The 15,588-nt window shown below is 35.7% G+C and overlaps 1 protein-coding gene across 1 annotated transcript in view; it reads right to left on the reverse strand.

The window, feature by feature from the left end:
- LOC103505450 (anoctamin-4) overlaps nt 1-15,588 on the reverse strand; it is a 46,913-nt gene that overhangs the window by 16,717 nt on the left and 14,608 nt on the right. The window contains exons 7-14 of the mRNA XM_026820790.1: nt 12,840-13,045; nt 11,939-12,105; nt 10,446-10,603; nt 10,219-10,278; nt 8,931-9,095; nt 4,188-4,331; nt 3,162-3,331; nt 2,385-2,524 (exon numbers count right to left, since the gene is read on the reverse strand). Of these exons, the coding sequence (XP_026676591.1) occupies nt 2,385-2,524; nt 3,162-3,331; nt 4,188-4,331; nt 8,931-9,095; nt 10,219-10,278; nt 10,446-10,603; nt 11,939-12,105; nt 12,840-13,045 (1,210 nt within the window). The remainder of the gene's footprint in view (nt 1-2,384; nt 2,525-3,161; nt 3,332-4,187; nt 4,332-8,930; nt 9,096-10,218; nt 10,279-10,445; nt 10,604-11,938; nt 12,106-12,839; nt 13,046-15,588) is intronic.

Here is a 15,588-nt window from a genome sequence, read left to right on the forward strand (position 1 = left end):
CAACCTCCACTCCCTCCTTTTTACCACCCCCCCCCCCCCACCTTTTCAGAAATGTAGTCCGATATAATTTTGAGCGCCGCAGTCGAAATTTTTCAAAAAGTATTCTCCTATTTGTACCTGAACACTGCTTTTTTTGTACATTTAGGAGTGTTTGTACAAATCATTAAAAGCTTCGCGGGCCACAAAAATGGTCTGGCAGGCCACATGTGGCCCGCGGGCCGCTAGTTGGTAACCCCTGTCCTAGCAGTACGAGTATAGGTAAGTGAGGTATATTCTGAGGCGTTTAAGGCACCTTCGTCGGTATACCTACTCTTATCTTATAGACTATGTAGACTACTATTTCTCATCGTGATTATTAAATGATTCGGAACTATATGACTAATGAAATTTTCGATTTAAAAAGTTTTAAAAAAGTTATTGTTAATTTAATTCTGATGATATTTTAGAACCTTTTGATGCATTAGTGTAGACTGGTTTTATTTCTCACCTGCTAAAGTACTCAATTTTTTTCTAATAAGAAAAAATGATGTTCAATAATAAAAAAAGCATACCAGTACCTAACCATGTAGCTACCCTATGAAGTTAAATATGATATTGAATTCCCCATAAATGTTGACGTATTATTTTCTCAGCGAGGCACTCAAATGGAAAGCGGAAGAAGAACAGTGGGAAAGCAAAACTGAATAATAGGTATCATGTTATAATGCACTATTTGAAAAAAAAAAAAGAAAAAAATTCAATTGGAAAATAATGCATAGTTTTATTGTGAAGAAGTAGCTATAAAAAAATGTGTTTTCATATTGCATGAATATGGAAATAATGGTATGTTTTGTGTTACATTGTATCAAAACCCCTCGTGAATGACCCTGGTAAGAGAGCACACAACATGGAATGATGGTTAGTGGATGTGCTTTTATTACGAGGCCCAATTCCCGCATCAATTTTAAGTGATTACATTTGGGTAGGTATTTAAAATAAGTAAAAGGGTCTATCAACTCATACAAGTCTGGCTGAAGATTAATCGTCAGTTTAACCAGTTGGAAATATTTCAATTCATCATTTTTAGACTCTAAGAAAAGCCAACTTGTCTTCAAAATAGAGCTATAGAGAAAAGTTCTAAACTTTCTTTCTAGCGTTATTTCCCATAATCATTATTCATAGAATTTTAACCACCTTCTAAAAGATGAATTCAAACTGTGCAATTTAATGCAAATCCGTTTATTTCGCTTATCAAAATTTGGTTATCAAATCCCTAATGACTTCGCTTTTTCCCAAAATCAAACATGGGAAAATTTGCAAATACCTAGATGACAATTGATGCGCTCTCGTTTCGTAATTTGATTATGAAAAGTTGAATTCGTTCTACTAGCTCGTCAAATAACCGTACTGAAGTACCGCAAATATTGTTTTTGCATAAAGCCTCTACTGATGTTGAATATCCAGTAGTTAAGCAAAGTTAGAAGGAGTTTGAACTTTTGAAGTGGAATTTTAAAATTTCTTAGTTTAATATTCAAGTTTATATTCATCTCATATTCCTTTGAAGTGATGTCGAATATCAAAGCGTGTAGAGAGTAAGGAGTATAAACTTGAAATTTTAAATTTACCTACCTTCACATAAGAACATAAGATTCAGTAAAGACGCATTATCCGTATTCGTTTAGGATTAGAAAATTTAATGAGGATGTTAAGGTTGAAGAGCATTACTTGGAGTCTTTCGACGTGGGTGGTGGCATACTTTTTCCAAGCATATTACTGCTTCTTAAGCTCCAGTTTAAGCTTTTACCTTCAAGCTCAGAATTATTACAGGATTGTGTTCCTACCGTAAGGTAAACTGAGTAGGTATTTATTTTCGTGATTTAGTCTTTCAGTCAAAAACGTGGAAACTAAGTAAAGATGCAATACTTTAAATGTGATTTGTAAGTAGGAAAACAATACAGTAACTAACTTTCATAATGTAATTATTGTGACATTGTGAACTTTTGTTTTTGAATTTTTTCCAAGCAAAAAATTCAAATTTCCTTTCACATAAATTATAAAACTTTAGCAACGTTGAAAAATAATTAAATGCAAGAACATCGTTGCGCGCTGTGCTCATTTTTTTCTGTACGTTACAGTGGTTTTATTTTGCCAACAACAAGAAGATGGGGAAAACGAAATTTGAACATCTAAAATCTCAAAGTTAATTTGCAAACAGAAGTTTTGAGTCAAAAACTTTTTTACCTATTACCTAGCTATGCTCCAACCAAATTCAAGAACACGAATAGAAGCGCTATGAATATCAACATAAGTCACTCTTGCAACCTACCTATTATGTATACCTACTATCTAGGTACCTAAAATGTACTTTTAATCCGGAATTACCAGTTAAACCTTTGGGTACTTACCCATTTCCAAGTACTCTTCAAACAATGCCAATCTCCCAGGATCTTGAAGTTGGTAGTCCTGTTCCCATCTGGTAAATCTTCTAGTTTTGTCCTTGGTGTGAGAAATTTGAGATCTTTTCCGCCACCAGTTAACAACAGCACTGAAAAAAAGGAAAGTAAAAAGTGAGTACCTATTAGAAAGTAAAAAATTGTAAAAGTAAGTAGTAGGAAATACTTTCCTACAATATCTTTAATATCGGTAGATATAAATAAAGTAAAGTTGAAAAAATGCATCCATCCGTTGAATTAAAGGATGAAAATAATAGGTACAGGTATCACATGATTGCTCTTTAGTTTAATAAAGGAAGATATTGCATCAAGAAAGATGAGTACTTATAGTAATGAACATTAAGAGCTAAAGAAATATATCTGCTCATTTACATTTGCTAGGAATTTAATGTTCCGGTAACCCGGATCGCAAGTTTTCATTAGCATAGCTCTCAGCGAAATTGAGCTCTCAATATATTTATAAGAGGGAAATTTATATGTTACGTCATGAAAATTTATTTCCTTCACTACTCTTTTACGAAGATTCACAGTTTTCTAACTGCTGACAGTAGTTAGAGGCTAAAGATAATACTGGATTCTGGTAAATTTGTAAATATCATAAGGTCCCTGAGGGGTAGATCATTTCCTTTAGTTAATAGGTAATAGTAGATAGTAATTATATTCATGTGAAATAGGTACACAATAAAACAAAAGGGATTTAGCTAAATACAGTAAAGATAGTCCACTTACGGATTTGCAAATTCGAGGAAGTTGTTGAAACATTGTTTTCCAATCATAATGATGGCAAGTTGAATACACAGTTCACTCAGACAGCCTGCGGGGTCACACACGTCCCCCTTGAGTTTCGAAAGCATTTGGTTTCTGTTCAGACTGTCGCCCGGATGACTGTAAAATCTTCCCTAGGGAAAAAGGTTCAAGTGGTAAATTGGTGACAACATATAATTATGTAAATATGAACGAAATAAATAGAAGCATAGATAAATTATACCTATTTCCTTATTCTGCAAGGACGACAAAAGTCCTTCTATCTCCGCAGTCTGAAAATAAGGTCGAATGTTGCTTTTTTTTCAGCAAAATCTGGAGAAAATGATATCTCTACGTGATGGTCGTGATGTGAGAAATGAAATCCGGAATTCGCTACACGAAATATTTTATCGTAAATCGGACACTGTGTTTACGAGCTGTTTCTGTGAAGATTATGAGCCATCAGATTCAGCATTTTATCAAATTATCTCATCCTTCTATTTTCTAGTCAGTTCAATGCTCAAAAACTAGTGTGATTTTCTGATTTTTTATTATTATGAGTTTGTATCATCCAATAAGCTCACAGGATATTAGATTTTAGAGATTCGTACCAGCACATACCCACAGAAAAAAAAGTATCATTAATAGGTATTTCAGAGTTTTTCGATGCAAAGCATTGGAAAAAATTAATAATTTTTCTACTTTTATGTATCATGATTATTATGAGTTTGTATCATCCAATAAGCTCACAGGATATAAGATTTTAGAGATTCGTACCAGCACATACCCACAGAAAAAAAAAGTATCATTAATAGGTATTTCAGAGTTTTTCGATGCAAAGCATTGGAAAAAATTAATAATTTTTCTACTTTTATGTATCATAAGAACTTTGCTGTAACAATGTAGTACCATAAGTTAATAGGTACCAACATTTATAATCATCTCGATCAAAAGTAATGCACCAGTACTCCATTAGTAACATCATTATCAAAACTAATAAAACCAACATACCTTAAAGAACGCAATGTAGATGAGAGAAGAATAGTAATTCATGAATTCAAACACGAAAATCTTGAATGTGAAACTGTTTTCGTATTCTGTCTGGGTTCTTGGGTTTTCCAAATTTGTTAAATACAATGCAAGGTGGTGGTAAAACTGAAAACGAAAGTTAATAGAAAAGAGAAAGTAAGTAGCGTATGTACATAAATACAGGCATTTAAACATTCTATATCCCACATACCTAGATACCTAATAGGACGTAAAAAAAAGTTCGAAGTTCATTGCGTTTTCTGCAATAAAATAATTGCTGTCCCACAAAAACGTCTCCAGTTCCGGATAAGGGCTTCAGAGCTGTATAAAAACCTTCCTGTCTTATCCAATGGTTTCTCTAAGGTACCTATATTATCTTTAGCGCTGGGTAGAATTTTAATTTCATACTCGCTTCTTTTATCTTTTTCACTGTCCCACAAAAACGTCTCCAGTTCCGGATAAGGGCTTCAGAGCTGTATAAAAACCTTCCTCTCTTATCCAATGGTTTCTCTAAGGTACCTATATTATCTTTAGCGCTGGGTAGAATTTTAATTTCATACTCGCTTCTTTTATCTTTTTCCCTTTTTTTTCAAGCACGTGTTTCCTTATTTTTCCCTTCGGCCTTTGAACCTTAGAAAAAGGGTTGTCTTTCTTGAGCCTGTTGAAAGAGAGTCAGGTATATCCAGTCAATATTAGTTCGTATAACTTGGACAGCTGGGAAAAACCGACAATCCAAGGGTTTGCTGTTATCCATGAGAGTGGGAGGGGGGGGGGGGGGGGTATCTACACCAAATAGATCAGTTGCGCTTACTTGTGTGATGTTTCAAAGTCATAGAGCAGGAAAAATGAGGACCAACGGAATTTGAGTACTCGTATACGTTTTTATTTGTCCGTTCGTTCGTACGAAGAATACTGGATATACCTAGCTATTCATTGGGAAAACATGAGCAATTTTTATTCTATGAGCACCAGCTCTCTAGAGCTCTACGGATAATTTTGACGTGTTGATTTTGTGAAAATGCACCACGCGTTTTACTGTTTACCAATGGAGACGTTCTCAAAATTGTGAAATTATCAATCCTTTTTACATCGAAAGCTACAATTCGATAAAATGCTGAGAACAGCTCATTGAACGTATGTAGTCGAATAATACCTACGGATATTATGTAACTATATTTTGTGTAACCAACACCAAAACACTGAGTATACAATATTTCGCGTGTACATTAGTAAATATTGTTAACTTTTACATTTCTCCTGCTTCTTTCTTCTTGCTCTCCTCTTCTTTCTTCTTCATTCTCCTCTTCCTCTTCGTATTCATCATCTTCTCCTACTCTTCTTTTGCCTTTTCTTCCCCTTCCTCTTGTTTTTTAGCCCGTCCTTCCTTTATTATTACGATAGTAATAACAAAAGGTATAGTGGACGGGCTATTGTATTCGCTTCGGTGTCGTCTGTCTGTCACTCTGTCCCCGTAGAAGGACTTATCCAAACCTGGTCGACCTATATATCAAATTAAAGGTCTTTTTACCAGGAACACGAAAATGGTGGTGTACAATGTTATCCAGCAGAACCATAAAGCCAAAAAACCAAAAATCAAATCAATAATAATAATAAACTGAATATTAAACAAATTACGTAGGTACATAAGTACTGATTTTTTTAACCACGGTCGAATAAACTACGGGCTAAAAAATTCCGGAGGGGCGGGCCCAGCTTGTTATTTATTTTTTGCCTGAAGCTAAGTAATATCAAATATTCCGTTAGGTAGTATGTACGAGTTATGTATGTAGGTACTCTTATCGAATTTCAACCTTATTTTCGCCTTTTGTTTTCCTGAAATTCACTTTTGATAAATTGTTGAGTTTTTTTTGTTCTACCTTTTCCCGTTCTCGTAGAAAGTAGAGAGAGTCTTATGGATAAAATTTATCTAGCTATCTCCTCCTTTTTCTTTTCATTTCATACTTTCTATTATTAATGTTAATGCTTATCTGTCGACACATGTCTCATATGCAAATAAAGTTTGTGTAGTTTCTCGTCAACTTTGGTCTGAATAATAGATACATTAGTCTTGAAGATAATGCTATAAAAAGACTTTAAGTGCAAGGGTATACCAATGGTATACTATACGTACCATAAACCTACGTCCTAACTACTGTATACAATAAAATATGTATAATTAGTTCTTCTTCATTTATTCCCATTATAACAATACCTACCTATCAATAGTAAGTAACATCAGCTCTTTAGACATGATTACAATAAAATAATTTTTAAAAAGGTGATAATAAGTTAGAGTTATCAGGAAGAATGAGTTGAATGGCTTACCTTTGTCAAAATCATAATAATAATTAAATTCATAATGGCAGCGGAGATAGAAGTAAATATTTTGGCATGAGTTTTGATGTATGTGTTTCCTCCTTCATACATGACAGCCACGATGCTCAGTCTATAAATTATGGTCCCCAACACAGCTGCTAACACCACCAAGATCTGAAAAGAAAAAATATAGGAAACTGTTTTTGTGGTTCCGGGACTAAAAATCTACCAGTACCTATTCCTGACTATATTTAAAACTACTTATAGGGAAAAATAGACAACTTCAGTAGAAAACTGATGTGGACAAGCATAAGAAAAGTCGATTCAACAACGATATCATAAAATATTGTTATTCCAAACGAAACTAAGAGTGTCAAATTATTTATTCAAGATTGCGGGATCAAATGTCCGTTTTAAGAGAAGGTATTATCTGTTTTTGAACAATTGATAAAGGGGTTTTAATCCATAAATTTGACAGGAAAATAATATAACAGGGATTAACTTTTCATTGATAACGAAAATGTCACTCGTAAAGTTCTATCTCGGCTTTCGGTTTGCTTTTGTTCAATGATGCGAAATTTCCGGACGCTGAGAGCAGTTCAAAATTTGAATTCAAGTTTCAAGGGGCTTTTCAATTGAATTGCAATGAAAGGATTGGAAGGCTCAAAGAACCTAGTCCTACTGAATAATTTGCTCTAATTCAATCATCCTATCGAAATATCTTTCCTCATAACTTTACGTACGTACGTACGTACGTACGTACGTACGTACGTATGTGATTGACTCTTATATGAGCTAACTGCACTTACCCCAAAATGACATGAATATTGAAAAGAAGAGAGTTGCAGAATTGTAACTTTACCTACGTACGTATGTGATTGACTCTTATATGAGCTAACTGCACTTACCCCAAAATGACATGAATATTGAAAAGAAGAGAGTTGCAGAATTGTCAAAGAGGAACGTAATTTTGGAAAAGATGCATGAGTCACCGAGTTTCTGATATTGACAGGCTTTATCACACAGTGGACACAAGGTGATGTTCCCAGCGATGTTAATGTCGCATATTTCTTTGCTGGAAAAGAAGAAGAAGAAGAAGAAGAAGAAGAAGAAGAAGAAGAAGAAGAAGAAGAAGAAGAGATAATATCTAGGTAAAACTTGTAACGGGAAGTAAAAAGTACCTATCCTCCGGCTCAGAGGACTTAGTTCAATAATAATGCCGTGCTAAGCGAAAATGCCGTATGTCAAAAAAATCGATTTTTGATTTTTGGTGCCAAATGGTTCCTATGATCCTAAATTTTGATCCTATAGGTATTTTTTTCTTTATCCTAAACCACTAAAACGTGTTGCCGTATGTCAAAAACGTATGTTTGCCGTATAGATTCAAATTTTTAAACTCGATTTCCCGAAAGTAGGGTTTTTTGACATACGGCGTTTACGCTTAGCACGGCAGAATAGGTTAACATACATAAAACCTGCCTATACAGGGTATGCTTGTAAAGGTCTAGGTACATTCTATTCTATCCCATTCCATTCTAGATAAATATTCCTAAAATTGTGTGCAATAACATCTGAAATCTCCACCATCAAAATGAGAGCACCGAAAAAAATCTTCGAAAATGAGTTGTTGTTTCAAAAGTTCAAACCCTCGAAGATTTGAACTTTCTAAACATCCATTTTCTGACAAACGAGTGGTGTGAAATGGGCAAAAGTTTTTCGTAAACTCCAAATCCCCGTTGGCTGCTTTCTGTCACATGTTTAAGGCACTTTTCACCATATCGACGGGTCAGAGAATGCAGATATTATTCGCTAAATGCTAGAAGTAAGTTCGATTCCGATTCACAATGAAGACAATTTTTTAACAACCGTTTTGTTTCTTCGTTATTATTCGTAAACGGAGATTGCCGAAAACTCCGAAAAGAATATAAACTTCTCATTCAATTCAATCGAATTCAAATCTTAGGATTGGGAGTTTTGGCGTTTTGGGACTGGGACTGGGTATTTTGAGTAGGGACTGTTTAACTCATTCAGTCTTTGTGTGGGATTCAAGTCTTTTAATTCAGTCAGTCAGTCTTTACACATCTCTAGTAAGGTACCTATTGCCTAGGCATATTTTGTAGGTGTAGTATAAAGATACCTATTTGGATAAAATTTCTATCATGGAAACTGAACAGAGAGTGCAAGGGTATACCAATGGTATACTATACGTACCATAAACCTACGTGCCTACGTCCTAAACTACTGTATACAGTAAAATATGTATAATTAGTTCTTCATTTATTCCCATTATAACAATACCTACCAATAGTAAGTAACATCAGCTCTTTAGACATGATTACAATAAAATATTTTTTTAAAAAAGGTGATAATAAGTTGGAGTTATCAGGAAGAATGAGTTGAATGGCTTACCTTTGTCAAAATCATAATAATAATTAAATTCATAATGGCAGCGGAGATAGAAGTAAATATTTTGGCATGAGTTTTGATGTATGTGTTTCCTCCTTCATACATGACAGCCACGATGCTCAGTCTATAAATTATGGTCCCCAACACAGCTGCTAACACCACCAAGATCTGAAAAGAAAAAATATAGGAAACTGTTTTTGTGGTTCCGGGACTAAAAATCTACCAGTACCTATTCCTGACTATATTTAAAACTACTTATAGGGAAAAATAGACAACTTCAGTAGAAAACTGATGTGGACAAGCATAAGAAAAGTCGATTCAACAACGATATCATAAAATATTGTTATTCCAAACGAAACTAAGAGTGTCAAATTATTTATTCAAGATTGCGGGATCAAATGTCCGTTTTAAGAGAAGGTATTATCTGTTTTTGAACAATTGATAAAGGGGTTTTAATCCATAAATTTGACAGGAAAATAATATAACAGGGATTAACTTTTCATTGATAACGAAAATGTCACTCGTAAAGTTCTATCTCGGCTTTCGGTTTGCTTTTGTTCAATGATGTTAAATATTCAAACTTTAATGGGAAATCATCTACAAGGGTCAGTCTGCTTTATTAGAGCTAAAACCATTCAATTTTGTATGATCGTCTTGATTCTGGTTTAGTTAAACAATAACACAATTTCACCTGTTCTTATCTTCCTAAGTACTAACGACCTTAGAAACTTTAAAATGCATTATCACAAGCAGAACGTTCTCTAACAACTTTTACACTCTTCATTTGCAGAAAGTGCAATATTCTAGACTGTCTAGAACATAATACTCGTACCAAACTTTTGTTGTTTTTTTCATGTCATAGAAAAAAGTGTTCTTTTTTACCTACAGTACCAAACTGTGCTTTGAGATATAAAACTTCGTAGTTTTTTTTCCAAGGGAACTTTGTTAATTTTTTAGGAGCAAAAAATTTCGCTTTTGTCAAGAGAAGAGAGGCAAAAGTTAATTTTTGAACACGACTCACAATGGAAGTTTCAAACGTTAAAGGTCCCTGAAATTGAATATTGAAAAGGGTGCAGATTTCAAGAGTAAAAAATACGGCAGGATTTTTCTTCCTTGATCTCGTCAAGTGAAGGATCAATGAGAGGAAAATATTCGAAATTGTGTGTAGGTGTTTTTTCAAATAAGCGTGTGTTGAAGTCGTCATTAAATTTATAAAATATTTCCTGCTTATTTACTAGTTTACTAAGAGTAGTTTGTTATACGAGTAGCTTGTCCATGCAATTCAACTCACCATAAAAAGCACAGATGCTGCGGAAATGGCAAATCTCAGTGACTTGTCAGCAGTTGGCATGTAAGGTTCTTTCCGTCTAGTGACCGGGTTGGTTCGGAAAGTTTTCACTGAGCTTTCAAACTCCGGTCTAGGTTCTTCATCATCCTCAGCATTCTGTAGGTCCCATTCCCACGCTATTACAGCTTGCCGTCGCTAGCAAATCTCAGTGACTTGTCAGCAGTTGGCATGTAAGGTTCTTTCCGTCTAGTGACCGGGTTGGTTCGGAAAGTTTTTACTGAGCTTTCAAACTCCGGTCTAGGTTCTTCATCATCCTCAGCATTCTGTAGGTCCCATTCCCACGCTATTACAGCTTGCCGTCGCTTCCAAAGTTCGAGAAATGTAGTGGCTGTTCCGACCCATGGGGAAAAAGGAAAGGAATTAAGGAGCGCGGTATCACCCCGCCCCGCCAAGTCAATAAAGTTTGACCGCGCTACTAGAGATATTATACGCCACAGAGGAAGTAGTCGTTTTCAGGTAGTTGTAGAGGTAACTTCTACGACGGCTATTTAAACAGTAAAACCGTGAAAAGCCTTTTCATTTCATTAAAATCGATAGCATAACTCTTTTCATGAAACCCGAGCAAAGAGACTGCTAGGTAAGTTTTGAATTCGATCGCGCGACGTTGAACGACTATGAATCTGATCCAGTGTTACCACAGCCTTAGAGAGATTAAGCTATCTGAAAGGTAGGAAACACGCTCTTCAAATTGTGTACCGAAAACAAAAGGATTTAATAATGAGCTTTCATGAAAAATTAAAAAAACACTCCTGTTCCAAACATCTATCAAAAATAAAGGGGATCATTTTTCATAACATTATTCTGAACCTGATACCGTGATACCTACAGTGAGCTTGTAATAGACACCCCCGCTCTAAGCTTATCTGCGAAATTTAACGTAATCCGTGAATACTGAACGTGAAACGAGAAATGAGTTTATGAATTTGATCGATAGCATAACTCTTTTCATGAAACCCAAGCAAAGAGACTACTAGGTAAGTTTTGAATTCGATCGCGCGACGTTGAACGACTATGAATCTGATCCAGTGTTACCACAGCCTTAGAGAGAACTAATTCATTAAGCTATCTGAAAGGTAGGAAACACGCTCTTCAAATTGTGTACCGAAAACAAAAGGATTTAATAATGAGCTTTCATGAAAAATTAAAACACTCCTGTTCCAAACATCTATCAAAAACAAAGGGGATCATTTTTCATAACATTATTCTGAACCTGATACCGTGATACCTACAGTGAGCTTGCAATAGACACCCCCGCTCTAAGCTTATCTGCGAAATTTAACGTAATCCGTGAATATTGAACGTGAAACGAGAAATGAGTTTATGAATTTTAAATAAATTGTGCAATCATGGTCTAATTGACACTTGACTCAATGGTCTGCTCTACTGGTACAACTGATTCTCGTCAAACATAATTGAATTTGAGCGAGACGAAATTTCCGGTCGCTGAGAGCAGTTCAAAATTTGAATTCAAGTTTCAAGGGCTTTTCAATTGAATTGCAATGAAAGGATTGGAAGGCTCAAAGAACCTAGTCCTACTGAATAATTTGCTCTAATTCAATCATCCTATCGAAATATCTTTCCTCATAACTTTACGTACGTACGTACGTACGTACGTACGTACGTACGTATGTGATTGACTCTTATATGAGCTAACTGCACTTACCCCAAAATGACATGAATATTGAAAAGAAGAGAGTTGCAGAATTGTCAAAGAGGAACGTAATTTTGGAAAAGATGCATGAGTCACCGAGTTTCTGATATTGACAGGCTTTATCACACAGTGGACACAAGGTGATGTTCCCAGCGATGTTAATGTCGCATATTTCTTTGCTGGAAAAGAAGAAGAAGAAGAAGAAGAAGAAGAAGAAGAAGAAGAAGAAGAAGAAGAAGAAGAGATAATATCTAGGTAAAACTTGTAACGGGAAGTAAAAAGTACCTATCCTCCATCTCAATGACTCTCCAAGTAGCTTCACATTTCACATTAAATGACTGAAATGACATTCTAATGGCTTGCAGTTTCTTGCATTCTAAACTACTGATGAAGTGCTAATGGCATCTGTCGTTATCATTATCGCTTCAATTAAGTTAATTTATGGCCTTAACGCGACTCCCATAACAACCAAGTACTGAAAATCCCTTTCATTATTTTCCTGAGGTACTTTTTATGACACATTATGGAACTGTGAGCATGTAAGATGTCAGCAAGAATTTCACGTTTGACTAATACCTACACCTGATAAGGTGTCTGTTCCTAGTTTTGCTAGGGAGAGAATAATATTTTCGCGACTCAAATCCTGGAATGCAATCTACAGGCTTACGTCTGATAGTTTCTCTGAACTCTGCAAACAATTTTAGATACCTAATTGGAAAATGAAATTTCCCTCTCCAGCCTCCTTCCAGTTTTTTTTTTTTTTATTAGATGATTGTTTCACCGCTGTTTTTATTTCGTACCGATGAAACAACTACTACATCAGACTCGTGTGGTCTGTCGATGCATGCCCATCCCGTAGTTTGCCTTTCATCAGATGGGCGAGAAGAGAGTATGTTTTGTTTGTTTGTTTTACCTGGGAGTATTCTCGTCTGAATTCATCGCCATGACACCATACGCAAAACACAGGAGTCCAATGACCGCCGGATACGCCAGGAAAAATGTGTAGAATCCTAGCCAAGCGAAATAGAGTGCTATCTTGTCCCCAAAATATTTACGCACCAAACACAGGGGCTGTTTGGTGTTCCATTTTGACGCCCGGGCCCACTCCAAAAAGAGCAACTGAGGAACAAAACAGAATAGAGAGACTTATGCTAGCCCACCCTGACACTTTTTTACCCAATTAGAGTGGAGTATTTTCTTAGATAAGCAGAATACAAGGATGCTGATTGGTTAAAAAGGTATCGGTCGTTGGTCATAATTATTAGTATGAAGTAATAACGGTTTAGGATGAAATGAAGTCCGTACGTCATTTTTCGACCCATCTTCGAAATTATCTTCGAATATTGGATCCGTGAAGAGTAACTAAGTACATAATTAAGAAAATAGTCATCTCTCTGGAACGTCCTCCTGTTTCCAAGAAAAATAAAGGAAGTTAATAAACTTGAGTACAATAACATCTGAAATCTCCACCATCAAAATGAGAGCACTGAAAAAAAAAATCTTCGAAAATGAGTTGTTGTTTCGAAAGTTCAAACCCTCGAAGATTTAAACTTTCTAAACATCCATTTTCTGACAAACGAGCGGTGTGAAATGGGTAAAAGTTTTTCTTAAACTCCAAATCCCCGTTGGCTGCTTTCTGTCACATGTTTAAGGCACTTTTCACCATATCGACGGGTCAGAGAATGCAGATATTATTTCTACTGAGAGATATCAGTGAAATGTACTTTATGAATTAGTGAGGTATTATAATACATGTAAACCAGGCCATTTTCGCCAGTGTTATTAGTTCTCAGAGGCGTAGACATTGTGAAGAACTTTTTGCACGGATGTTTTACGTAAATTTAGCATATTTTGTATCTACCCATCGTTTTCAGACACGAGAGACCAACAATAGATTAGGCACTATTTTTAATGTGATCAAATTCTAAAATAACAATGAGTGGTGGTTCATGACGGGACCAGAATTTTTTCATCTCGCCTCATCGTCACTAAATTGTTGAGGACAAAATTGCCTACCTCGGCTGGGATTGAACCGGTTTTCAGACACGAGAGAACAACAATAGATTAGGCACTATTTTTAATGTGATCAAATTTTAAAATAACAATGAGTGGTGATTCATGACGGGACCAGAATTTTTTCATCTCGCCTCATCGTCACTAAATTGTTGAGGACAAAATTGCCTACCTCGGCTGGGATTGAACCCGAGCCCTTCTGATTACCAGGTGGGCGCATTGACCACTACACCACGGAGGCAGGACGTTTTTCTAAACACTAATACAATAATACACCACTGGGAAATACTGTAGCACCCATTGGAAAATAAATGAAATTATTGCATGCAGTATGTATAGGCAGACAAATCTTCAATGGGGAGAGAGAGAGAACTTTATTGTTATTATTAATATATGACTGCGTACCACCTAAAATGTATCCGCGTACCACCAGTGGTACGCCTACCACCGGTTGAGAACCTCTGTCCTACGGTATTGTTCTTTAACGAGGGCCGTTTTTCTTCTTTTCTTCCTTCTTCTTCTTCCTCCTCCTCCTACTCCTCCTCTTCTTCTGCTTCTTCTTTTTCTTCTTCTTCACTAACTATAAATTGACAGCGAATAGTTCTTCGGTTCAAAGGGAGAAGCATTCACTGACTGATAAGATTTGGACTGTTTGAAATAAATTAGTAACCCAAAGAATTAGGGAAAGTTATGCATGTGGAATACATTGTTATACATCTTACAAGTTTCGTGTTATGTAAGGCTACAGATCAAAGTGACATCGAAGACCAATGGACTTACTTGGTCGCAATTTTCACTCCTTTCAAAAAAAAAAAAAAAAATCGACAAAAGTACACTTTTCTGGTCTGTCAGGTCTCCGAATTTCAGATTTCCTGAAGTAAAATTCACTGACGTTAATTGAGAGAGAGAGGGAGGGAGAGAGAGGGAGAGAGAGAGACAGAGGGAGAAATAGAGGCAGAATGTATGGGCAGATAAATTTGCAAATGGTAAGAGCAGGAGAGAGAGAGAGAGAGAGGAAAGAGAGAGAAAAATAGGGAGGATGTATGGTGAGAGGAAGGGAGAGGGAGTAATAGAAATAGCGGGAGAGAGAGAGTGAGAAACATAGAGAGGAAGAGGGGGATGAGCGAATAAATGACGGTAGATATAGGTAAAAGGAAAGAGAGGGACAGGGAGATATAGATAGAGAGGGAGGGAGGAAGAAAGAGAGATGTGCGAATAAATTACGTTAGAGATAGGTAAAAGGGAGGTGGATAAAGTGGAAGAGTCTGTCATACTCACGTATGTGAGCAGACTTTTAGATATAAATGTGAGCTAGTAGAATACAGAAGTGCATAATAAACACGATAGGTAATTTCAAAATTGCTAATCATGTACTGTCAAGTACTATTATAGTGACTTCAGTGTAGGTGAGAAATAAATAAAGAGAAAAGTACTGAGGATACGTGACATAATGTTATATGGTACTAGAAGTTAGAAGTTATGAGGCTATTAAACGTTAGGTATTTAGGTAGACCAAGTACTGAATGTAAAGAGAGACTCTCTACTTGGTACCATGTCTGAGAATGTAGGAAATCCATTATTGATTTTGTTGAAAAATGAACTCTAAAAAAAAAAGAAAAAAAAATGGTACATAAACATAATAATGGTTG

This window comes from Diaphorina citri, unplaced genomic scaffold (assembly GCF_000475195.1).
Source record: "Diaphorina citri unplaced genomic scaffold, Diaci psyllid genome assembly version 1.1 scaffold175, whole genome shotgun sequence".
NCBI lineage: Eukaryota > Metazoa > Arthropoda > Insecta > Hemiptera > Psyllidae > Diaphorina > Diaphorina citri.